At 36.8% G+C, this 25,217-nt stretch overlaps 1 protein-coding gene and 2 long non-coding RNA genes across 4 annotated transcripts in view; 1 reads left to right on the top strand and 2 right to left on the bottom strand.

Annotated features, from left to right (window-relative positions):
• Window positions 1-6,359, bottom strand: part of LOC141577952 (uncharacterized) — an 8,864-nt gene extending 2,505 nt beyond the window's left edge. The window contains exons 1-2 of the long non-coding RNA XR_012507630.1: window positions 5,780-6,359; window positions 1,930-2,088 (exon numbers count right to left, since the gene is read on the bottom strand). This is a non-coding gene — a long non-coding RNA (uncharacterized LOC141577952). The remainder of the gene's footprint in view (window positions 1-1,929; window positions 2,089-5,779) is intronic.
• OIP5 (Opa interacting protein 5) overlaps window positions 1-16,124 on the top strand; it is a 20,891-nt gene extending 4,767 nt beyond the window's left edge. Inside the window, exons 3-6 of one of the 2 annotated variants that reach the window (XR_006728367.2) lie at window positions 284-406; window positions 2,687-2,768; window positions 6,356-6,507; window positions 15,948-16,124. Coding sequence is in view for 1 of the 2 variants with exons in the window: in XM_074365919.1 (XP_074222020.1) it covers window positions 284-406; window positions 2,687-2,768; window positions 6,356-6,451 (301 nt within the window). In the remaining variant the exon portion in view is untranslated. Of the gene's footprint in view, window positions 1-283; window positions 407-2,686; window positions 2,769-6,355; window positions 8,695-15,947 lie in introns of those variants that run through there. The other variant, XM_074365919.1, reaches the window with a different exon arrangement.
• Window positions 9,616-25,176, bottom strand: LOC105076920 (uncharacterized). Its single transcript, XR_836033.3, has 3 exons — window positions 25,020-25,176; window positions 18,385-18,450; window positions 9,616-17,379 (listed from the first exon to the last, which is right to left on the bottom strand). It is a non-coding gene; the product is annotated as an uncharacterized LOC105076920 (long non-coding RNA).
• Window positions 25,177-25,217: the final 41 nt, after the last annotated feature.

The following is a 25,217-nucleotide window of genomic DNA, read 5'->3' as shown; positions in this document are numbered from 1 at the left end:
AATGTTAATCTGATTAGTTAGCCCTTTTTCTGCTTTTCTCATATAAATTGCTGTAGTGAAGTGACAGTTGTACATCCATGACTGCTTTTATGGCCAGAATCCACAGGGTATCTGTAATCTAGGGTGTAATTATATTAAAATCTGAGTTAACCTTTTTTTAATGTGACATTTCTTCAGTCTCATTCCTATATAGCCTAGTTTTTAGGAATGATTCCAGAGACTGGTTATTTTGTATTTGTTCTCTGCTTTTCTTTCTTACCCATATTCTGTTTTCTTCCTCCAGCACTTACAACCTTTTATTCTGTGGTTCGTGTGAGATTCCCATTGGTTTCCATCTGTATTCTACCCATGCTGCCCTGGCTGCCTTGAGAGGTCACTTCTGCCTTTCCAGTGACAAAATGGTGTGGTGAGTAGACTTAGATAGTCTTAGATTTCAAATAAATTTTAAAAGATCTTCCAGAAAAGGCAGAATGTTTGTACAAAAGAAGATGCTAAAGCCAGGCACTGTCTCTTACAAAAAAGATGGCAGTGGGATGAAAATATAGTCTCATAACATTATAATCATTTTAGATGTTTTATAATCATACCATGTGTTAATGATCATACCATGGAATAATTGAGAGGTTATTCCTTCACTACAGGAACTTTTGGAAGGTAAGTTTTTGTAAAATAACATTGTAGTAGACACTTTTTAGGTTTGTGCCCAGCCCATCTTCCTTCCATAGTGTGGGACCTTATGGCCATATGTGTGACCTGTGTGACATCACTCCCAGGTGACGGATGGGATCAAGAATGGGGACCTGAGCCAATCAGGCTTTCTACCCTAAGACTTTGAAATAAGGACCTAGAGATATTGGTCATTTGTAAATGGTACTGGTGCTGAAGCTGGGAAGTGAAAGTTCCAGGTTTAGAGTGGATATTTTCTAAGTTATACACGTAGATGCAGAGAAATTTTGTCTGCAGAAAAAGAATGAAGCAGATACACAATGAAAAGTAAAATATTGACCATGTGGCCTCATGAAGTAAGAAAAAGTTCCTTATTGGCTGTTCTTTCTTGTGGATTACTTTGATTCTTATATCTCTAAATATAAATTCTACCATTTACTTAAGCTTTTTTTTATTATAACAAACTGAAATATCCTTCAAAGTCTTTTCTTGATCATTAAAAACAAAAAAACAAAAACAGCCATTGATGATATAATTTGTGCCAGTTTGTACCACCATGCTTACCTCACTGAGTTCTTAATATAAGAAAGTGGGGGCTTGGAGACATGGAGGAGCTGAGATTTGAATCCATGTCTTAATTCCAAAGCTCATTTTCCATTCATAAAACAGAAAGCTTCCTTTTTCTCATTTAATGTGCTTAGATAGGTGTTTCTAGCTGAGTTACAAATGACTGAGCAATAAAACTTATAAATAAAGCCCACCCTTTACCGTGGGGTTGTTCAGTGTGCATCAGGTATACCATTTGTTCTTCAACGCAGATTTCAACAGGAAATATGTACTTGAGGTGGATTGATATTTTTCTTCCAATTTCTAGTTTCTTCTTAAATAATTTCTATTTAGAATTAGGTTTAGAGAGATTGGGAAAAGTATTTCTGAATGTGTGCTATTTAGTAACCTCAAATCTTTTTAAAAACAGTTTAAGTAAGTATTTAACCAAGCTGTAATTGAGTTTTTGCTTAGGGAAGTAAGGTTTTAGTAACAAAAAATTTTAATATAAAGTTGAAAGGCATTATTGGATTTTAAGTCATTTCTTAATCTTTAAAATGAGGAGTTGGACTCAGAGGTTGGTATATTCCTTTTGGTTAAGTAGATATGAGGAAAGTATAGCTAGCATGAGGCTGGGAATATGATAAATCTATGTCTGTGAGTAGCAGTTAGGATGAATTTGGTAGCTAGTAACAGAAAACTGAAGTGTGGCTTTACCAAGTACAGGGTGGGGCAGTTGGCCACTCCAGGAATGTTCCAGTGGCTCAATCACGACAAGGTTCTGGGTCAGCATCTCCAGTTCTCTTGTCCCTTTCCTGTTGGATCAATGGCTGCTGTAGGTATAAGCATTACATCCACAGATAGTAGCATCCAAAACTGGAAGGAAGAGGATACATGAGAAGTCTGGGAACACAGGGATTGGTCTCCTTTTATCAGCAAAAATTCCCTTATCATTGGCAGAACTGTCACATGATTGCCTCAAGCTGGGAAAGCAAATATGTGATTTGCCACCGTTGGCCTAGATCAGTTACTATTAATCTTTTAGGACTGGGCACTCTGTTGCCCTCAACAAAGTCTGGGTTCTGTTAGCAGGAAAGATCTGAGGAATGGCTATGGGGTAGGACCAACAGTATTTGTCACAATGTGATTATTTTTCTTCTGTGCTACATGATCTACTGGTGGAGTGTGACACTTATACTCATCACAATTATTCATATGATCCTGGTTTTTTTGTCTTTAGTTTGTCCCAGCATAATTTTGGCTCATGTATGCCTGGCTGACAGGGGGTGAGATGAGGTACAGAGTCTCTTTGATGACTTGCTAATTGAGAATGCTTTTCCTACAAAATACATTATGAATCTTGAAATGGAAATCAGTAAGAAGGCAGTCTTAGTTTGACAGATAACTGCATGTTTGGCTCCTTGATAATCTTAACTGTTGTATTGTACTAATATTTTCTCTATTTTTTATCTAGCTACCTCTTAAAAACAAAAGCCATAGTAAATGCATCTGAGATGGATATTCACAACGTACCTCTACCAGAAAAGGTTGCAGAGGTAAAATTTTATGCTGGTTTTGTGTTTCCTTTAATATAGACAACTCCTGATAATCTGTACCTGTAAACTTGGGGGCACTGAAATGGTGGGTACTCCAACAATCCTTTATGCTTGCTTTGACATTCTGTATTGAATGTGACACAAAGCAAAATATTAAAGCCTTATTGTCAGGTCTGGTTCAGGAGGAGGTGGAGAGCTGCTGAGCTGTGCATTCCTATACCCTCCTCTCTGTGCTGGGAATAGACACCAACATCCTTCATAGGTCTGTCCTATTTGCAAGCACCTTATGCTTAGATGTCTCAGAGAAGAGTGGTGAAACCATCATTACGAATTCTTATTTAAATGAATTTTACTAGGGTGTGATGGTTTTGAGGTGAAGAAAGCAACCTTGTTTTGGTAGCTTGCTGACTCATTTTGAGTGGAAATTTGGCTATAACTTTACTACCCTCAGAAGAACAACCTTAGAGTTTACTGTTGGTTTTGTTATTAGCACTGTTCATAGTTTATTCTTTGCTAATTACCCATTTAGTAATCAGGGCATTTATTTGCATCATTAACTAAGCTCATGAAACCATGTTTTAAGCCAGGAATTGGCAAATGTTCTGTAAAGGACTGGATGACAGATATCTAAAGCTTGACCATTCAGTCTCTACTACTCAACTCTGCCACCATAGAGCAAAAGCAGCCATAGCCAATATATAAACAAATGGATATAGCTTTGTTGCAATGAAACTTTATTAAAACAAATGGGCAGCAGGCTATCATAGTTTGCCAACCCTTGCTCGAAGCAACTAAGTTGATGAGGAGGGTAAATAAATACTGTGATTAGAAATAATTTGTATGGGAGATGAGTTCCAGAATGGTGGCCTGATGAGCTCCACGGACCCATCCCCAACAAATCAGCTATACCTGAAGAAAATTATAGAGAAAACAGCATCTTAAGTCTGTGGAAACTTTCCCCAAGGAATAAAGCAAACAAAGAGACATTTATTCAAGAAAATCTACTAAACTTGGTAAGAGCAGTGAGTCTGTGGCATTTGAGCCACAAACTGCCTCCTCCCTCCCTTCCCTGCCCCTCCAGCTTAGAGGGAGGCAGGCTCCATCTGGGCAGATGTGGCCAACAACACAGAGATCCTTATTCCCTAGCTCCCAGCTGAGGGCTGTGGTATCTTCCCAGGAGGGGAAGGTTACCAGCGTTTCTCATCAGAGGGTTTATATTCCAGGCAAGAACAGCAATGTGTAGTGTGCAAGTTCTGCCACAGACACAGTAGGCTGAGTTCTGGAAACCCATTCATCCTTGCCCCACCTTGCTTGTAGGCTAGACATTTCATGCTGGCAGAGGCAAGCTGAGAAGGCCAGAAGCTACTGCCTCTGCCCAGCACCCTGCTTGTCAAGCAGCGGTGTTATTTTGAGAGACATTACCCCCACCCCAGTTTGGAAGCCTAGATTTAGACAGATTGTTTTAAAAAAAAATTAACTAAAAAAGCTCTGAAGCTCTCCCAAGGGAACTAACTTTATTTAAAACAGAGTGTGGGGATGTTCACGTCTAGGGGTGCTGCCCAAAACAGTGGAGATTTTGGTGGTGAGCAATTAAGAGGAAGCTGGTAGTCCGTGTGAGCAACAAGCTAAACCACAGACAAGTTAGAAGTTTATGAGAGAGAATCAGAGAAACTGCTAAGAAAAGCCCTCCTGGGGTTAGAACAACAACAAAAAAAAAGAACGGCCTTAAAGACTACCCTTACAAAAAAAAAAAAACCAAACTTCTCTTAAAATGGTCCTGATTTTAATTGGATTAGACTATGGAGCAATTTATGTCCCAGGGCACCGTTAAAATAGAGCAGTCAACCAGAAATTAGTGAAGGCTGATAGCTGGGTGTGATATCAACAAAGGCAGCCAGTTTATACAGAGATCAGGGAAAGAAACAGTCAAAGAAGGCTCTGCTAAAACCACTGTTACCCCAGAGTGACTGCACAGGCCCAAAGCTGTGTCCTCTGAGGAGTGCCATCAGAGGCTGCACACTGTGAGGGAAATAGGTATCAATAAAATAGTCTAGCCAACTACCAAACAGATAAGCAAAAAACAACCACTACAAGCCAGGAGGTGAATAGGGGGGTGTTTAGTATCTGGAGTTGCTACAATATATTACTTAAAATACCTGGTTTTCAATAAAAAATTAGGAGACACACAAAGAAAGTCTGACCCATACACAGGATAAAATGTAGGCATCAGAAACTGCATTTGAAAAGGCCCAGATGTTGGGACTTTGCAGACAAAGCCTTCAAAGCAGCAATTAATAATATGTACAGAAAACTAAAGGAAACCATGCTTAAAGAAGTAAAGGAAGGTATGATGACAATGTCTTATTATAGAGGATATCCCTTAGGAAATAGAAATTATTTATTTTTTTAATGGAAATCCCTGAGTTGGAAAGTACAGTAACTGAAATGAAAAATTCCCTAGAGGGGCTCAACAACAGACTTGAATTGGCCAAAAAATCAGCAAACTTGGAGATAGACTGATGAGATTTGCAGTCTGAAGAGATTTGCAATCTGAAGAAGAGAAAAAAAGAAAAATAAACAGCCTAAGAGAACTACTGGACCATCAAGTATACCTCTGTTTTTGTAATGGGAGTACAAAAGGGAGAGGAGAAAGTAGAAAAAATGTTCAAGGAAATAATGGTTGAACACTTCCTGAATTTGATGAAAAACAATCTGTAAGTTAAAACCTAAGCAAGCCCAGGTAGGATAAATGCAGAGAGATCTATACCCCAACATGTAGTAAAAACGCTGAAACATAAAGACTGAAAAAATCTTGAAAGCAACAAAAATGATTCATCATGTCCAAGGGCACCCAAATAAAATGAATGGGCTCTAGAGTGACCTGTTTAAGCAAAATTTCCTGGTGAATTCTGGGTATTCACAATTGTACCTTGGATCATAAAAAGTAGACTTAGTGTGCTATGCAGATTATGTCAGAAGTAAGATTTGTTTTACTTCAACAGAAGACTTACCCATGACTGAGTTGAGTACATGTTGTCTGCTGAGTAACACCACTAAGTTTGGTTCTGGGTATAGGTATTCTAAGCTGAAAGAACTATTGAAAATTAGTTACAACAAACATCTGTTCTAAACCCAACAACCAGAGCTACTTCGGAAGACCATTAGCACAATAGTAAAGAAACACATTTTTTACTGTGAACAGAGGGAAAAAAGTTAGATTCTCATCACTGGAATAAAAGGGAAAGGCTGGTTAATGCTTCTATCTCTGCAGGCTTTCTTATCCCATTCTTCCCTTCTCCAAGTTCTGGAGTTTAAATTTGTTGTTAAGGGCTAGGAAAGAGGGAGACCAAGAAGCAGTGATGCTCAGCAGTGGCTGGTCTTTTTCCACATGAAACTTTATCTGTCACCTTATTGTGCTCTAGGTTTGTTGAGTAAAGTTCTTTCAGAAATAGAAGAAATGTACTAATGAAATGTGTTGCAATATTGCCAGCTCGCAACCACTAGCTTAAATGTGAAGTGGCTTCTAGAAACTGCAGATTGAGGGTTAATATTAAGATGCCCTGGTATCTATTTATTTCTCTTCCCAGCTGAAAGAGAAGATAATGTTAATGCACACTCGCTTAAATTCACTGATGGAGATTCTGAAGGAAGTGACTCCTGACCAGTCCAAGCTAGTAAACTGATCCAGAGTCAAAGCTTGAATATCCATGTCAGGCCTTATGGCTGTCTTCAACAACAGGTGCTGTTTGTTCACTTCTCAAGAAAGATCAACTTAAGGAATGGATGGGAAATATATTTTATTATGTTCACCTCTAAGCTGATTTTCCATGACTTGTGAAGCTATTTCTAGAGGATGAGAAACTAAGGAGACTTCTGTCTAGGTTTCATAGCTATTTGTCTTAAGAACTTATTTTAGCTTCTTATCAGCTTCAAAATACTTACTTCTGAAAACATCTTTGACTACAAATTTAGTTAAGAGGCAATGTCCCATGAATGCTCTGATCTAAAGATGCATAGTTGGCCTGGAAATAGAGTTGTATTTATGTTGACTACTCTTCCTACACAGAGCAATTGTTAAATAAATACTGAGAAAATCATTTTTTTCTTATGTAAAATACAGGTACATACATATTCTGTTGGTAATGTTAACTGGATAATATATACTTGTCTTTCTCATTTCAGTTATAAACTGAGCTTAACAGGGTAATAATGAAAGGAATGATAAAAACATCATTCACTGAAATGTTTTTTCTCATATTTTGCTTTATATAGCATTGTGGCTCAATAGCTTATATTATTCATTTAATAAATATTTATAAAGTATTATGCTAACCACTGGGAATAAAAAATAGCAAAACCAGCCACTCTCTATCCTGCATTTATAATCTAGTCAGAGATGGATATTCAGATAACCACATGAAGATATGTAAAATCACAACTGTAGGAAGGGCTTTGAAGAAAAGGGATATACAGATAAAAACACACATAGCAGGTAACTGACCTGGTCTGGGGGGTCAGGGAAGGCCTCTCTGAGGAAGTGATGATGTTTCAGCAGTGGTCTGAAAGATGCGTAGGAATTAACAAGGTAATGGAGGGACCAGCCTGTACAAAGGCCCTGTGAGGCCCTTACAAGAAGGCCTATAGAGTTGCAAGTGTCCAGAAACCAGAAGGTACAAGCCTCACTGGCCTCCTGAAGGATGTTTTTTTTTTCCCCCAAAATAATGGGACGCCCTTAAAGAATTTTAAAGGCCTTTGTCAGGATCCGTTTTTTTAGAACCTTATCATGGTTGTCCTGTGGAGAATGGGTAGGAGGGCGTGCCAAACATACCACTAAGGAGGGGCTGGCACTAGCATAATCACGAGATGATATAGTTAAGGTGGTTCAGATGTAGCTAATTTTTTAAAATAGCAGATTCTTTCCATTTTAGACTGCATAAAGGATTATTTTCCTTTAAAAATATTTTAAACTGGAGAAAATGCTGACTTGCTTTATGCTTGTGAGTTGCAAAACTTGGTTTAAGGGTGAAGCCTCTGGCAACAACCAGTACTAGAAAAGCTCTTGTTTTCTACTCCTAAGGAATGAAAGCTACTAATACTATATTGAATACTATGTTGAATATATTGGGGTTTTTATTGTGTGTAGGTATGTCTGCCTCAACATATTTCATTTATCTAAATTAAAAAGCTATTTTCCTTAACTTCTGGATTTGCTGTTCTGGTAGACTTTCAATAGAAAATTAAATGCTTGAACTTGGCATCAAATTAAGCTGGCTGGTTTAAATAGATTTTTCCCAAGTACATTTTACATGTTTACTCTAGAAAAAAATTCAGATATAGATGTGTGACAAAATAACAAGTAAAAGTACACTCCCCCTTACATTTCTGAGAGGCACAATATAGCATGCTGGGAAGTGAGCAGCCTTTGGGGCCAGATGATTTGGATTCAGATTGTGACTTCGGTACTTATTAGCCATGAACTTGAACAGTTTACTTAATGTCTACTTGTAAATATGGATTAAAAACCAACTAGGGCTATAGTGAGGATTAAATGAATTAATACACCTAAAGCTTAGCACAGAATAAGTCCTCAATAAATGTTGTTATAACCTTCATGCATGCGGACATATATAGACATAAAACAAAGGCAATTATGTTTTTCACATTATTCTGCAACCTGCTTCTCGCACAATGTATGTCACGGACAGCTTTCTATACCAGGCCACACAAATTATTTAACATTTACACATGAGTCAATCATGTATCAGAATTTAACCATTCTTGTATTGGATCCTTGTACGTATCTTTACATATTTGTCCTGGTATTTCTAGGGGGGTGATCCCAAAAGTGGGACACAGTCAAAGGGCATGTACATTTACTGTTTTGATATTATGCCTTCTATAAATGTTATACTAATTGATACTCTCACAGATGGTTGACTTTTTTTTTTCAACAAGCTTTAGTGGTATAAGAGCTCCTCTGGAAGTCTAACATCAATAGTAAGGACTTTGATATTAACAGATTCCAAAGCTACTCTACTGTAGTTTGATACCATTTAGCACTGTATATATGTTGAATAAAAGTGTTCTCAAAATTCCATGTACTTATAAGAACAAAAAAATTACGTATTGAAAGTCCCTGAGTTGTACACTTTTGAGCTCCTTAATGGCAGAGAACATCTCAATTTTTGTAATGCCAACATCTAGCACAGTACCTGGGAGTGGCGTATGTCTGTAAGTGTATGTTAAATTAATAGTCTCCTAAATCAAAGGAGTGATTACATTAGTTGTCACACCACAGAAACCACATAACTTTTGTTCCTCTCCATTTGACATTGGCCAATCCCAAGGAAGTTTGTAACATCTTTCTCATTTTAAACCTGAAAAAATTCCTTTCCCCTCACTCAAAAAGGATCTCTTCTTAATGTTAAAAACCTCTTTAGTTAACTTACCCAATATTTAAATACTAAATATAAAGCCTTCTTTTACATTTACTTTATAAATTTCAGATAGGAAGGATTCTCTGCAAGTTGTATCATTATCAAACTTAGCTCTATTTCCTTAGCAGAAACTAAACATTTGCTCATAGACCTAGCATAAGGTTGGTCCTAAAGGTAAAATAGGAATGGTGTAAGGGTATAAGTTTAAATGGGGTTCCTCTTTGTTCCCCTGGACTATACCAGAAACTGCCACATCTTGGTATCAAGAAACCCAAGCCCTTTTGTCTTTTCTTCTTTTCATTTGAAGCCTACCTCAGCACATGTCTGCGGAGAGGCTCCTTCCTCCATCTCCGTAACTTACTGCATTAATAGAATTACCCATTCCAAGTAACACCACAGTGAAATTTCAGTGCATTCTCAGCCCATGCTGCTTTATTGCCAAAATATATTTACACAGGTGCAGAGTTCCCAACTCTTACAGCAGTTCCTTTTTACAGCAAAGAATAAAATTTCTTCTAAAATCCCAAAGATGCATAGATTAGGAAGCAAGCTGCCTTTTGTAAAAAACTTCAAACATTCAATGAAATTGTCTTAACATCTCATACCAGTGATGCAATGCAGAAGATGCTGAACAACCAGTAAAAATAGCAACAATTACTTTAATGAAACTATGTGAAGGTTACTCTAATATGAATATTTTCAATTACAAATGATGGGTGGTTTTAAGGTAAGCGCCAAGACTATTACTGCTATTTAAGCACTGATGATAATGTATTGCCAGAATACTTTTCTTATCCCTGGGAGAAAGACATTTTATAGCATGGCATACCATGAACAACACAGACAAACCTTTTGAAATTTGTCAGTAACCTTAACTTATCTACTCTGACTTTAAAGAAAATTTAGGAGTATGCATTCCTAGAGAAATCTGTGATGTCTGGGTTTCTAATATTAACTATTTTAATATGCCTTACCAGAATAATAGGAACAGAGTTTAGAGAAACTCTGTCCTTTAATCTTTACTGGTTTCACTGGTCAGCAGACATGTTATCAGTACGTACCAAAGAGAAACTTTAAATATGGGATATGACATCTCACTTCCTATACTGAGTGAAATGATTAACTCAATTCTGAACTACTGCAAAGTTACCATTCCACTTAAACATTCCTAAAGGTATTTGAGTGAAATTCCACAGCAAAGATTAAAATGAGGTTTGAAATCATTTTGGAAAAATTATCTTTCAATCATAGAACATGAAACCTGGAAGGCGCCTAGTGAAAATCATCTAATCTGAATCTCTGCTATTTAGGCTCCTTTTTCAGATATAACGAATTCCATTTGTGTATTATTTGTCATGTCACTTGTACTTATAAAGGATTATCTCAAAGTCAGGAATAACCTCAAAAAATTTTAAGCTACCACCATAAACTGATCTATTTTATCAAACAAGAAAATAAATGGCAAGGTTTTTCTTTTCTTTCTGTTTTTAATAAGAAAACTTGCCCCTGTTTACCTGGCATCAAAAGCTTAAGCAACAAATTATGCAGTCCAACCAAAACATCAAGGATAAAACTCTGGCTATAAACAATTAAAAAAATTTTTTAAAATATAATCCAGTAACATTAGAGAAACCAAAACACAGGTATGTCGATATTTTCAGGACTATTTCCACAAAATGGAATGGTCTCCTTTGCTGGAAGGGCCCTTTATGGCTGGTTAATACCAGTACCATCAAAAAAGTTGCCTAGTTATCTGAATATCCTGGAACATGTGAAGTAAGTGCATATTGCCTCTATTCACTTCCAAGATTCTAGTCTTAAGAGATCCAAACTTAAGCCACATAAACATCAGACAAACACCATCTCTAGTTATTTTACATACTCCACACTGGTATTCCCTATCCTTTCTGAAACTCTGCACCTTTCTGATTATTATAGCCATAGCATCTTTTTATTCAACATGCTTAGTCTGTGCCTTTTATTTTTAAACATGCTTGGGAACTAATGGAACCAGGCAAGAGGTTAGAGGGTGAGCACAGTTATGCTCTATTCCTGACAGTTTGAATGTCTTGTGGTTGCCCCTGTTTATCTTCTAGCTCCCATTTCAATGGAAGTAAGATAATCTTTAATTAGAAAATGAAAACTAAGAATCCAAACAATTCAAGCTATTGGTTTAAGTCTCTATTGCTTCATTATTAATAAATGCATATATATAATTACTGCTAACCACATAACACTGGACATTTTCAATCATGCATTAGAATATTAGTACTCTAAAATAAGAACTATGGGCCTGCCACTATTGCTTATACTTTCATCCAGACCCAGTTTTAATAAACATGCAGAGTAAATAAACCCTTTGACTCAGAGGAATTAGGGGGAATAACAAGAACACATGCAAAGTTTCAACCAAAAATGTGGGTTAATAAAATGATTGCTTAGAAATGCAGGCAGGTGCTCCACATCTCTCACAACGCTGCTTCGCAATAAGGTTACAAAAGTCACACACAAAAAGGTTAAAATTAGGACCACTATTCAGTTATAAAAGGCTTAATTGCAAATTCTGGTCCTTGTGGGTAGAGAATGATGTAAAAACTTGGGAGAAGAAAAACAACTGAGAGATGTACAGTCTTCTGGATCAGTAAGTTTTCTTGGCCATTTGAAAGCGACAGCATAGAAGAGCATAGGTGGTATAGAGATAGTGAAGATGCTCTTAGGCAGAATGGTTTCTTTTCTGATTCACATTAACGAGCATTACCTGCACAGCTCCCTGGGGAAAAGGAGTTTATGAACAGCAGAGCTAATACAATGTAAACTCAAAATCAATGCCCTGAAGTTTAGCATAGCCCTCTGCTTTTGAAAACTGTTGGCCAAGGAACCCTTCCAAATATTATATAATTAACAGCCAAGCAATGTTCTAAATAAACTAGAAGCAATTTGCTTGCACCAGCAGCACCATGAGAATGTAAACTCCTGGAGGCCCAGGGTCTCTTCATATTTTGCATATCACAGGTACACAAAGAGTAAACATGAGACCACAACAATATTGAAAAATAATCAACCACATACTCTGAGACTACAAAAACTTGTAGCACATTTGAGCATTTACAACTATTAACGTGGCTGTTAAGTGTAATCTAATTGTTCTAAGTAACTAAACTGTTGACATCACTGTAATATGCAGCGGTGTCCTCATGATCGTGCAGATGTCTGAATATTGCTTGGTTATTCCAGTGTCTCTAACACCAACTAATGGCATAGGACATTTAAAGAGGAGCTATAATCAATTTAATATAGCCTTCTCCCTATCCTTTGGAGTTGCCATCTAAGAATTAAATATTCAAGAGGCACTATTTTCCTAAATCCACTCATTTTCCAGTTTTTTTCCCCTGGGAAAACACGGGACAACAGACCCAATCTTTTGAAGGATCTTCCAAGGTACTAAATGGCCAAGATGAACGTGAGGTAAAAGCGAGAAGTCACCCTCGTTCTATTACTATATCCTGATGTGAGAGCTGTGTGATTAACCCAGATCAAGGTACTAGCTTACTGGGTTCTTAATAAAATAAGCAGTCACAGGCCATAGGCCTTGACACACCTACATTAGACAAGGTTTAAAATGCCAACATACTCTCTTTGGCTGTTCCCGTCAATCCTTTTAATTTATACCCTTAACTCCTAACTCCTCTACAGTAACAGGCATGAGGAAAAGCCAACTATCCAAATTCTTGTTTTTTTTTTTTTTAACCCTAAATATACACACAACAAACTTTTCCTTTTAAAAAAAAATGCACCCAGGAAACAAGCTGAGAAAGGTAAGGTGACAAAGCAAAAAGTATGCCATTTTATCAATGCCTGATGCTAAAAGAAACATCATAAGCAAAATCCCCACACAATGGGCTTCAGTGGGGCTACATCAGTAGTACATTTGTTTCCAGATTAAGCGCTAGAAGTTTCATTCAATGGCTCTAATCCTCCACTCTAGGAAACAAACAGGGTCTTTAACCTTTAACTTACACAAAAGTTGCTATTTCTCACACAATGATATATTCATATACATTCATAGTTTTAAAAGAAAGAATACCTTTTATATACTCTTTACCTAGAACATCGTTTTCCTTTTGTGCAACTCTGTTGATCACAGAGCCTCACAAACTCAAGTAGTATTCTACTGTACAACCTTACTAAAGCAACTTACTATACATGCAAAACTGTTATTGCTACTAAAATTCTACCTCTTGAAAATTAATAGTTCATCTTATGGCTTTTTTTTTTTTTTTGCAACAGGAAATATCCTTTCCTATAGACTGTGCTATTTTGCATTCATTACCTTTTCAGAGGTTTTTTTTTTTTTTTTAATGTTTAAATGCTTTTCAGAAATGGATTCTCCCAGGCACTAACCTACTTGAACCAAGAGTACAACTACTTTAATTAAGTACACTATAAGACTCTAAACCTGGGTTCCTGGAGTTCTGCTGCCCAAGAGTCAATGTGCTGTAAGTTGCTTCTGTACATGAGACACATCATATTAAAAAAAGATACTAACTGTAAAATCTGTGTCAGTAAATTCTGGACTCTCCTAATACTGTGATTTAGAAATCACCCCAGAAAACTGCCATTTCCAAGTTCTCAAGGCAGCTTTTCGAGGTAGGAATTTCTTTTCTACAGAAAGCTATGCTTTCAAAACAAAACTTTTATTTCTACAAGTAAAGTAGAAAAAAGTGAACGCTGTCTGAGGCAACTTACTTTAACTAAGCAGAATTAGTTAATACATGGCAACCTAGGTAGGTTCCATTTAGCTACATTTCCAATTCTCATGTAAAGGTCTGAAATCCCATCAATACACATTTCAGCAGATTTAGAAACAGGAAAAGCCCATGACAAATTAATGTCGAGTACCCAACTACTGACCAGTGTTCTGTTAATACATAGCATACTGCAGACAGGGAACATAAATAGTCTGCAGATTAAAAAAGCACTCACTTGAGCAATTAACATAGCATCTCAGTAAGACATGCAAAATATAAAATAATTTGATGCAAAGGGAGAGGGAAAACAAACTTAGAAGACATACAATGTGAAAACAGTGTGAAATCTTACCTCAAACTATAAGAGCAAAAGCACAATCATGTAATGGGGCCTCATTTTGACTTAAGATTTCATAAGACTCAAAGGCAGCTGCCTTCCAGCTTCCCACATGGAAAGCTTGAATATCCTCAAAGATAGTATTTCACATTGTGACCCCACATTTCTATTCATAAATGAGTCTCTTGGCCTTAATCTCTTTTCCCCAGGGAGAATATCATGGATTCAGATATTAGGAAAAAAGAAAAGGTCTAGAATTTCCATTCTTTTTACACTATTAGTTATTATCAATAACTCATCCTGAAGTTTAAATTATTACTAGGCTCATGCACTAACCCCTAACATGGCACTACAATACGCTACCAAGCACTAATGCTTACAAAACTATACACATCTCAAAATGGAAGACATTGGTGATTTTGTTGTTCTTAAACAACTTGTAACATTTGTCCACAAGTATTAAAATATACATATATATATATATGTATTTCTATTGCACATATCCCATTTTTGTTCAGTTTTTTAAAGGAAAAACTGCCAGCTAACATGGATAAGCAAAGGAAAGGAAGCAGGCATAGCAAAGTCATAGTCCTGACTAAAATTACAGCTTTTGCCATCAAGAAGGGGACCAAAATAGACCAGGAAAAACAATGTAGATAGTATTAAGTAAACACTGGGTAAATACAAATGGAATATATCCATTTTGTTAAAAACCATCAGGTGAAAGCCATGAAAGATGCAGAAACAACTTGAAAGAGAGCATTAAATAGTGATTCTCTTAGCTATGAAATGAAAATATATAAAGCAACCAGAGAAGCTGGGTCTGATACATATACATAATTCAAACAAGCAGGCCAGAGATGGTTTCACTGGTGCTGATAGCACAAAGTCCCTATCCCCTGCCAAATGATTCTACTCAGAAAGTTGCCAAAAAGACATGGGGAAGATGGATAACAGACAACTGAAGATACAAATTCTCCATGAATTTGAGAGAATGATAGTCTCAACATACCAATGACACTCACATATAAAGGTTCCATTCTGTCTTTAAAAATTCCAAAATACTATAAGAAAACAGGAAGTGGCTGGGAAGTTACGTAGAGAAAAATTTAAGTTACCTTTATCCAAAGTTACTTATACTATGATTTACCAGTCTATAATTGCCCTCAATTAAAGGAAAGTATATTTTATCTACATTATATAATTATTTTACTAAAAAGCTTTCTTATGCCATTTCAAATTGGTTGACCAGTGTAATTAATTATTAAAAGTGCTCAACATTTCCCATTTTTGGCTATTTCTATCACTCTCAAATTCTGGTAAAATCTGCCCTAAGATTTAAGCAATACAGCACGTATGGCCCTAGGCAAACATTCCCTGTATCACAGAGATAATCTAAGATGATTTGTTCTTAATTTCATCTAAGCAGCTTTAAATCCTTTCTCTATTTACAAACTGTTATAAATAAAGGTTTCATTCTTCTTATGTAAAGACGTGACAATTCATACAATGGTCCTCTGTTGATTTGGAAACAAGGACATCTTTACACTGTAGTCTGTTCACAGACAGCATTAAGACATAACAGAAACAAAGGAAGATCCATTACTTCTTTTCGGAACTATCTTTCTTGACTTTTTTTTTTCCTTCTTTTTTTCAGATCCTGAATTTCTTCTAAATCTACACTAATCTAAATACGTTTGGGAACATTTCTTCTGAGGCCCATTCTCTGATGAGAAAGTTTAGTTCCAATTGAACAAAGTTACCTGAGACCCAGTCTTTTCAGCCTAATATTACACCCATTGCCTAAAAAATAAATCAAACATCCAAGAACCAATCTCGGGTCAAAGGAAAAAAGTTATTTATGCTTTTACAAAAAACAGAGCTACAGAATGTAAAACACCATGAAGTCAGATGGAGCTGCATAATGCATTTTCACTTCTTTTTCCTAGGAGAAAGGAGTTAAATGGAAACTTTCCTCATTTTTTTCTTCACTACTCTTGTCCAAAGCTGAAGTCAAGTCATACTGTAGGGTCCACCACATCTTCTGAACAGAAAAACCACTTATGCCACTTTTCTTCCAGCCTTAGCAGCATGTAAAACCAAGTCTCAAGTGCTATATAAGACTCCACAAAAAAGAATGAAGTAATTTGTAATATAGAAGTCTCTTGTCTAGGGAGGTGAAGAGGGTTCCATTACTGGACTCAAAACTGTTTTGCTTCCTTTTATCAACTTTTCACTAAACCCAAGTATGCATTCACAGGGTTAGCATCTGTACAAAGTGGTCCCTCCTTAGAAGAATGAAAAACCATTAAAAAATACCAAATGTCCAAAGATTTCTGAGAAAGTCAACCACAGCTTCCTTCTCTAGGAGAAAAATTCCTCTTATCATCCAAGAATGTGGACTTAACACATGTGAAAATGTGCATTTATAGAGACTGTGATGGTTTATTCACATATGAAATTAATCTTGTGATATTCTATCTTTATGCTTCTTTATCACATCAAAGGTTTTATTGCAAAACTGAACCTTTGTTCTTATCCAGTAAATCTATGTCAGAGGATGAGCCAGGATTTAGATACGTATGTAATTTTTTTTAAGCATCTCTTTCATTTCAAATTAGAACATATGTTTGGAATTTACTGCTGCAGTTTCAACTGTGCTTATCATGATTGTGGCCAAAACTGGAAGACATTAAAAAAAAAAAAAACCCTGATGTCATCCATACTGGCTATTTTTTCAGTCTTCTTGCTTTGAACAAAAGGTAAAGAATTCACAAATACCACCATCTAAGCACCTATTTCAAATCAGATCAGCCTTTAACTTGTAAGCTTTCTTTATGATTAAGCAAATAGCAGCTGCAGACACATGTCAGTAGCTTCTTTCTTCCTGGAGAAGTTGGTAGGATGACTGCATTCCCGCAGCTTCTCTGTGTTGAATCTGAGAGGTGGAACAAAAAGAAAAGCAGTCTTCCTCAATGCAAATCACAAAGGTAAAGTGTAGAGAAGAGATATCCACAGTTGAAGAATAGGGAAATTGGCCCGACAGGAGAAGCAGAACTACCTCAGTCCAAGAGACAACACAGAAATATCTGGAAATACAAAATAAATTAAAAAGAGGAAGATTAAGATAGGTACTTCTACATGAGCTTACTTTTAAATATTTAAAAACACTTAGAAAAAAATATTTTGGATTGCATATTGTTTAAAATAAAATGTCCAACCACGCCTCCAAATTCAGTATTATCATCAGAAAAGCAGAAGCAGTAGCCAGAAAAAATAATTAATATGATACAAAAAGCCAGATTTATATAAAAACTTGTATTATGTAAAATGATATATACACATCAATTTCCTCTTAATGCAAATGGAGCCAAGTTTTTAGAGATATAAAATTATTCTATATAAAACATTCATGTTTAAAAGCAGTACTGTACTCCAAAGTTGATGTCTAAATACTTAACACTCAAAACCATATGCATCATCTTACTCTGAATTATCTTCAACTACACAAGACCAATAGTGAACAATAAAAATTTGATAAACTATAACCATAAGTAAAACAATATGTACTATATACCATGATGACCAAAGGCAAGCATGTAAAAAACATTAGCAGTTCACTGCTGTTAAACATAACTTATTATATTGCAAATATCTGTAAAAGTAAATCAAACAAAGGATGAATACTGTATAATTCCACTTACATGTGGTATCTAGACTAGACAAATTTATAGACAGAAAGCAGAATAGAGGTTACTAGGAACTGGGAGTTGGGGTGGGGTAAGGGAGTGGGGAGTTACTAATTAATACTGAGTTTCTGTTTGGGATGATGAATAAGTTTTGGAATAGATAGTGGTAATGGTTGCAGAACAATGTGAATACACTTAATGCCAATGAATCGTACATTTAAATATAGTTAAAATGATAAATTTTATGTTATGTATATTTCACAAATTAAAGAAAATAAATAAATCACAGATGCATATCAAAAGCTGAAATAAATTACTTAAGCTTACAAAAATGGCCAACAGTGACTGGCTAATTAGTCTTCCTAGTCCTCCCCTTTTTAATATATCACATAGATAAAAAAATACCTCAATTCCAAATTGAACTTGAATAACCTCTTCTGGTTGAAGACAAGGCAGTTCTGATTCAAAAACCTACAAAAGGCAAATGTAAATTAATTCAGAATCAAATCAGAAGAAAGACTATGGAATTTGCATTTATTGCAAAGCAGCAGAGGAAGTGAGAGGAAAAATTGAGAAGATCCACAGATGGGCCTTTAGATCCCTATAGGGAGCAGAGCTGTTTCATTATATTAGCTTACTCAGGCTAATTCAAAGTTTGCATCAGCCACTAGACTATTCTGCAGTTCAATTCTAATGACCAGATAACTGGCAGTAATGTTGAGGGGGAAAGAGGATGCAAACTAGTTCTTTCCACAAATAAAGTATGCTGAACGAATTCTATATAAATCAAGTAAGCACCAAAGAAGCCTTTTTAAAAAACACTTTTCTTCTTTTAAAAACAAATTCCTCCAGCAATACCAACAAGTAAAAATGATATTCATCATATATAAACCTCACCCCCCAAATCTGTATCTTAATATTAAGCAATAATGCTAGAATTATCATAAACTTGTATTCTCTTCATAATATCTAATTTCACATCTCAGATATGACTTCAATTTTATATAGTCTATCACAAACTGTAGGACTCATGTGAAAACTGAATGAATAGGAGCTTAGTAAAAAGCCAGAGTTTTGACCATTATCCATAATTCCCCATAAACTCTCCACCGTATCTCTTCCGACCCCAACTCCATCTCCTTCTCCATCATGGGCTCCAGCCGTACTGACTCCTTGCTCTTTCTGCGATGTCAGACATGCTCCTACCTTACACCCCATGTACTAGCTGTTCTCTTTGTGAGAAGACTCTTCCCCCAGATACTTGCAAAGCTCATCCTCTCACCTTAAAGTCTTTATTCAGACTTTATTTTCTCAGAGAGTGCCTACTTTGAGCCCCAATTTAAGATTATTTATTGTCCCATCCTCTCCAGACATACCCCCACCGTTCCCCTTTACCTTGTTCTACTTTTCTTTTTATTCATTCATGAAACACTACATAAGGTACTTATTATGTTTCTCATGTACTGTCTTGTCTAAAATGTAAGCTCCACCAGGAAGGAACCCGTTTTGTTCACTGAAAATAGTGTGTGACCCGTGGTAAGCACTTAAGAAAACTTTGTTGAATAAATCAAAGAACAGCAGGATTCTTAAATACACTCAACCAACATGAGCTAAAATTTAAATAGACATGGGTTCTAGAGTTACGTGAAGAAACTACGACTATACACTCTGATCTACAAAACTTACAAATATATCCCCTGTAAAGCTGGTGCCTTATCAGGCATTTCTGGGTCTCTAAAGTCACTTCTGGGTCTCTAAAGTCACTTGTTTAGTGCTGTTGATTATGCAAAGTAATTCATATTAGAAAACCTGACTTATTGGGAGGATGAAAAGGGGAAACAGGAATTTTCAATGTAGCACTTGGGCTAGCCTGTTCTGACTCATCTGAGTATTCAAATTCTAAGATGGTCCCCTGTTATTGCTGCATCCTGGTATTCACACCCTTTAATAGTTCCTTCTGACAATGAATCAGGGTTGATCTGTTTGACTAATTTATAATAAAAAAGTTGACTGGCCTTTGTCCCTAGAGGGAAACTATAAATCCTTGGAATTTATAGTAAATGAACCAATGAAAATTAAAAAACACATTCTTAAACAACCAATGGCTCAAGAAGAAATCACAAGGGAAATTAGAAACCATCTTGAGACAAATGAAAACAAAAACAAAACATATCAAAACTTATGGGATGCAGCAAAAGCAGTGCTAAGAGGGAAATTTACAGCTGTAAATGCTTAAATAAAAAAAGAAAAAAAGATCTCAAATCAACAACCTAACTTTATACCTTAAGAAACTAAAAAAAGAATAAACTATACCTAAAGCTAGCAAGAAGGAAGGAAAAAGACTAATATTAGAGCACAAATAGAGAAATAGAAATACAACAGAGAAAATCAATGACACCAAACGTTGGTCCCATCAGGGTCATCATGGGAACCCCTGAATTTGCAGCCAGTTAGTCGGAAGTGCAGGTGGCCTAGGGATACTCCAAAGTGTGCTGGCATCTAAAGTGAGGGCAGTCTTGTTAGTGATCATGCTCTTTGACTTGTGGGGTCTGCATTAATTCTAGATGGTTAGTGTCAGAACTGTACTGCAGTATACTAGTTGGTGTCAAAACAGTGACCAAGAGAAGAGGAGGAAGTGACAGTGTGTGACTTCTGAGTCAAGATCATATACGGGACTGTGGTTTTGCCTTGTTCTCCTGGATTGCTTTTTCTGGGAGAAGATAGCTGCTGGATCATGAGGACACTCAAGCAGCCCTAGAAGAGGCTGACAATGGAAGGAAATGAGACTTTCTACCACCAGTATGAATTTGCTAGCCATGTGAATGAGCCACCATGGAATAAGATCAGATGACTGCCACTCCAGCTTGACTGCAACCTTATAAGAGATCCTAAGCCAGAAACCTCCATCCAAGTTGCTCCCTAACTCCTGATCCACATGAACTGTGAGAGATAATAAATGTTTACTGTTGTTTTAATCCACTAAGATTTGGGTCATTTGTTGTGCATCGATAAACAGCTCATACACTTTGCTTCCTCTAAGGACGGGAAGAATAATATATCATGGGAGTTAAATACTTTCTTACTTTGTAGTAAATTCTGAATACATTTCATGAAACACAATGGATTATCACTGTTATTCAAATTAAGTTTTTAAGTATCTTATTAAAAACAAGTGCTGGGTTTATTGGACAGTTTCTGCCCCCAGATATGGACAGACTAAACTAATATAAAATCACTGCCTGAGCAAAAATTTAACTTTCAGTCATTTATCAAATATTTATTGAGTGCTTCCTTTCTTTGAAATTTTTTAATTATTTACTTGAATAGGTAACAAATGCACATGATAGGCAAAGGTAAAACAGGATATACAGTGTTTCTATATCCTTTTAGAGATAGTCTATGGCTACACAGCAACTGTTTAAGTAGATCTATTTCCTCCCACAAGTAAAAGCACACTATACATCTTGTTCTCCACCTTGCTTTTCCCTTTAATGCATATTAGAGTTCGTTCTATTTTTAATTTTTTTTTTAATGGAGGTACTGGAGATTGAATCCAGGACCTCGTGTTTGCTAAGCATGCACTCTCACTGAGTGATTTCCCTCCTCTCTGTCAGATGTCATTCTGTATCAGAATTTAAAGCTACTTTGTAAGTATAGAAGCATTTATTTACATCAGTTCCCTATGGATGGATATTTAGATTGCTATCAATATTGTGCTACACCAATGTCAAATTTCTATTACTGTTGTTAAAAAGAGACAACAGGCCCAAAACAAAATCACTTGTGCTAAACCCACATCACCAATCCAAGACTTAATACATAAACTAATGGCAGTTTCAACCTCTTCCAGGAATGTTAACCTTTAACCAGTCAATCTGGTTAGCAGAACCCTTCTGTTCCCCTTAGGAGGATGACCTTCCCTGAAACAATGCAATCTTTGCTAATAATTTCTTTTTTCTGCCACCTTCCCATGTTTAAAACTTTCCCTTTTCTACATCTCAGTGGAGCTCCTTTCTGTTTGCTAGATAGGATGCTGTCCAACTCATGAATCATTTAATGAAGCCAATCTGATCTTTAAATTTACTCAGCTGAATTTCTGTTATTTAATACAGTCTACCTGGACTTAATTAAGGTTCTAAATCCAAGTAACAAAGTTTTCACTCTAAAGGCTTATGATAAAAACTCTTATCACCCAAAGGGCATTTATTTCTTTCCCTTCCTTTTTACTCCTTAATATGAAGTATAAATATAGTTGGAGGTTTTCATTTATCTTTTTCCATTTTTTTTTTAAATTGTAAAATACATGTAACATACAATTTATCATCTTAACCCTTTTAAAGTGTTCAGTTCAGTGCAACCATTTACCACTATCCATCTCCAGGACTCTTTTCATGTTACAAAACTGAAACTCTGTGCCAATTAAGTAGTAAGTCCCCATTTCCTCTCCCTGCAGCCCTTGGTAACTACCATTCTACTGTCTAGCTCTACAATTTTGACTACTCTAAGTACCTTATACAAGGGATATACAAGATTTTAATCCTTAAAACAGTTGTACATTGAATGTTTTTCATGTAACATAATCAAGGTGTATCACACTAGATATTACCAGTTGAACTGTGTCCTCTCCAAATTCGTATGTTGTTGTACAAGTACCTCAAAAAGCGACTTTATTTGAAAAGAGAGTCACGGCAGATGTAATTCATTAAGATGAGGTCATACTGGAGCCAAGTGGGCCGCTAATCTGATTGGTGTCCTTAAAAAAGGGAGAACTTAGGACACAGACACACCTAGGGAGAATGCCTTGCAAAGACTGGAGTTATGCTGACGAGCCAACTACCAAAAGCTAGAAGAAAGGCCTGGAAAAAGTCCTTCCCTAGTACCTTCAGGGAGAGCATGGCCCTGCTGACACCATGATTTTGGATGTCTGATCTTCAAGTCACCCACTCTGTAGTATTTTGCTGCAGCAGGCCCCCGGAGATTAATACAGTAGGTATGAATCCTAATTTGCCCATATAGTTATCATCAATTATGAAGGCACTATCTCCTCTTTCTCTTTGAGCAACAGAATGCACTTTACTTTTGTGGTAAATTCAGAAGAAGACTCATATTTAGCAGTATTAAAAGTGTACTGAAAAGGTTTTAGAAATTAAAGATTAAAATATCAATATTTGCCTCTAAGTAAAACTTAAGTGAATGTATTCTAAAATTTGCCAAGTAACAATTATATTTTATCAGTTGATCTCCTTCAATCTAATTAAATCTGTATCTTTTTTCTCTATCCAATAAAAATTACAGGTTTGGGCAAATGATCAAGTTTTTCTTTTCTCTTTTTATACTTAATACCTTGCTTTCATTGAGAATAAAAGATTTAGCTTAAATGTCAATAATTTATAGTCACTTTTGAAGTTCATCTATTGAAGCTAATGATTTATTGTTCCACTTCTCACTAGCTATTCTCCATCTGCTTAAACAGTATTTGGAAGCATTAGCCACTATTACTTGCCAAATCCTGAATTCAGAATGTTTTCTTTTCGAGATGAATATAAAAAGCACCTGAAAGTCAAGAAAAATGTTCTTCCTGTGGTAACGAAAAATAAAAATAACATTACACTCTTGGAATGTCAAAAACAAAAACAAAAACACCATTACAGTAAGGATACAGCCCTCACTTGTGCCATACGCATTCATGTGAAGATTTATTCAAAAGAACCACACTATTCTAAAAAAATCACTATTAAAAACTACTCAGAAGGAACAATCAGAAAAGAGGTTACACTCTACCTGCACTGGCATTAATTTTATGAAGGTGTCAGAACTCTTGGAGCAATGGTTCTCAAGGTTTTACACAACACTGCCATCTTTGAGAATCTGATGGTGCTATGGTCCCTTTTCTCCCACAAAAGACCTTTGCTTTAGTGTAGGTGACCATTCCCCTGTTTGTAAGGTAGGAAGAATACTCTGGTCCTTTCCTCTGGCCCGTCTTATTTCCTCTCCTAGATAAAATGAAGAAAGATACTCCTGACAAAAACAACAGAAAGGTCTTAAAGGTATACCAGAAACATTCATTTGTATTATAATGTCATTCAAACGGGACCCAACAAACGTGTCAGTTTTAACAAGGCTTCACCAACTCAGAAACCTAACAACAGGAATCTTTCCTAGAATTTAACTAAAGGAATGAGGTTTGTAACAACTAGAATTACAAAAAGAGCTATCCCATAAAGTTAAACAAGAACCAAATACACATACTTGATGGTATTATACTCTGCAACCTCATCACATTACACAAGTTACTTTCTAGTAATTTCCCAAAATTTCTCATTCACTCTGTAAAAAATAAATTAAAATTGTACACTAACTCCTTTAGTTCTGGAAAACAATGGTGAATTCTACCTAGAGTCAGCCGAGATTAATACGCCATTAGGCAACTATCAGGTCACACAAGGACAAAGCTGTTTACTCAGATCTTAAAAGTTTTAAAGGTGGGAGTGGGAACGAATGGATACAGTAAAGATAAGCAAGATAACAAGCACGATACACAGACTCAAATTAAAATCCCGGGGGGGAACTGGTTACACCAAATCTCAAGGTCAACGGGCCAGGGACACAAAATACTCAGGTCTGTAAAAGGCCTTGACTGATAACCGGAGTCTCAAGCAAAACAGTAGGCACGAAGCCGTGAGGAGAGGAGAATAAATAAATCAGTAAAACAAAGATATTCTTCAAAAGATAAACTGATGGCCGACGCAGCGAAAGCCAGATATACACCTACCTTGGGTGAAGTCACCTGGAACAAGCTGAAAGCACAAAGGCAGCCAAAGGCAAGGCACTGAACAGGTCACTGCGGGTCGAGGACGCAGTGGTGGTGCAACACACCCCCGAAGGCGCGGGCGGCCGCCCTGGGGCAGCTCGGAAGGAAACCCGCGACCGGCCGAGGCCTGCGCTGGATGAGGGCAGGGCCCGTGCGCTCCGTCCCTCAGACGGGACAGGTTCGGCCGCGCCACCTCCTGTTCGTACCCTCGTCGCTGGCCTCAGCTTACCTCACACGGGACAGCAGAAGAGCGGGAGCGCTCGGGGGCTCCCGCGCCCCCGGCCCACGGGCCAGCTAGCCGCGCCTCGCCTCACTCCGCCATCTTCGCTCCTTCTCAAGTCCTCCAACCCTGCGGCCGCCGTTTCCACAAGCCCCGCCTCTGCTTCTGCCGCTGAGCACGAATTGGATAAGTACTTGCGCAGGCGCA

The sequence above is a fragment of the Camelus bactrianus genome, chromosome 6 (genome assembly GCF_048773025.1).
Source record: "Camelus bactrianus isolate YW-2024 breed Bactrian camel chromosome 6, ASM4877302v1, whole genome shotgun sequence".
NCBI lineage: Eukaryota > Metazoa > Chordata > Mammalia > Artiodactyla > Camelidae > Camelus > Camelus bactrianus.
The sequence above is the reverse complement of the archived record's forward strand: the minus strand, read 5'-3'. Positions and strand labels throughout refer to the sequence as shown.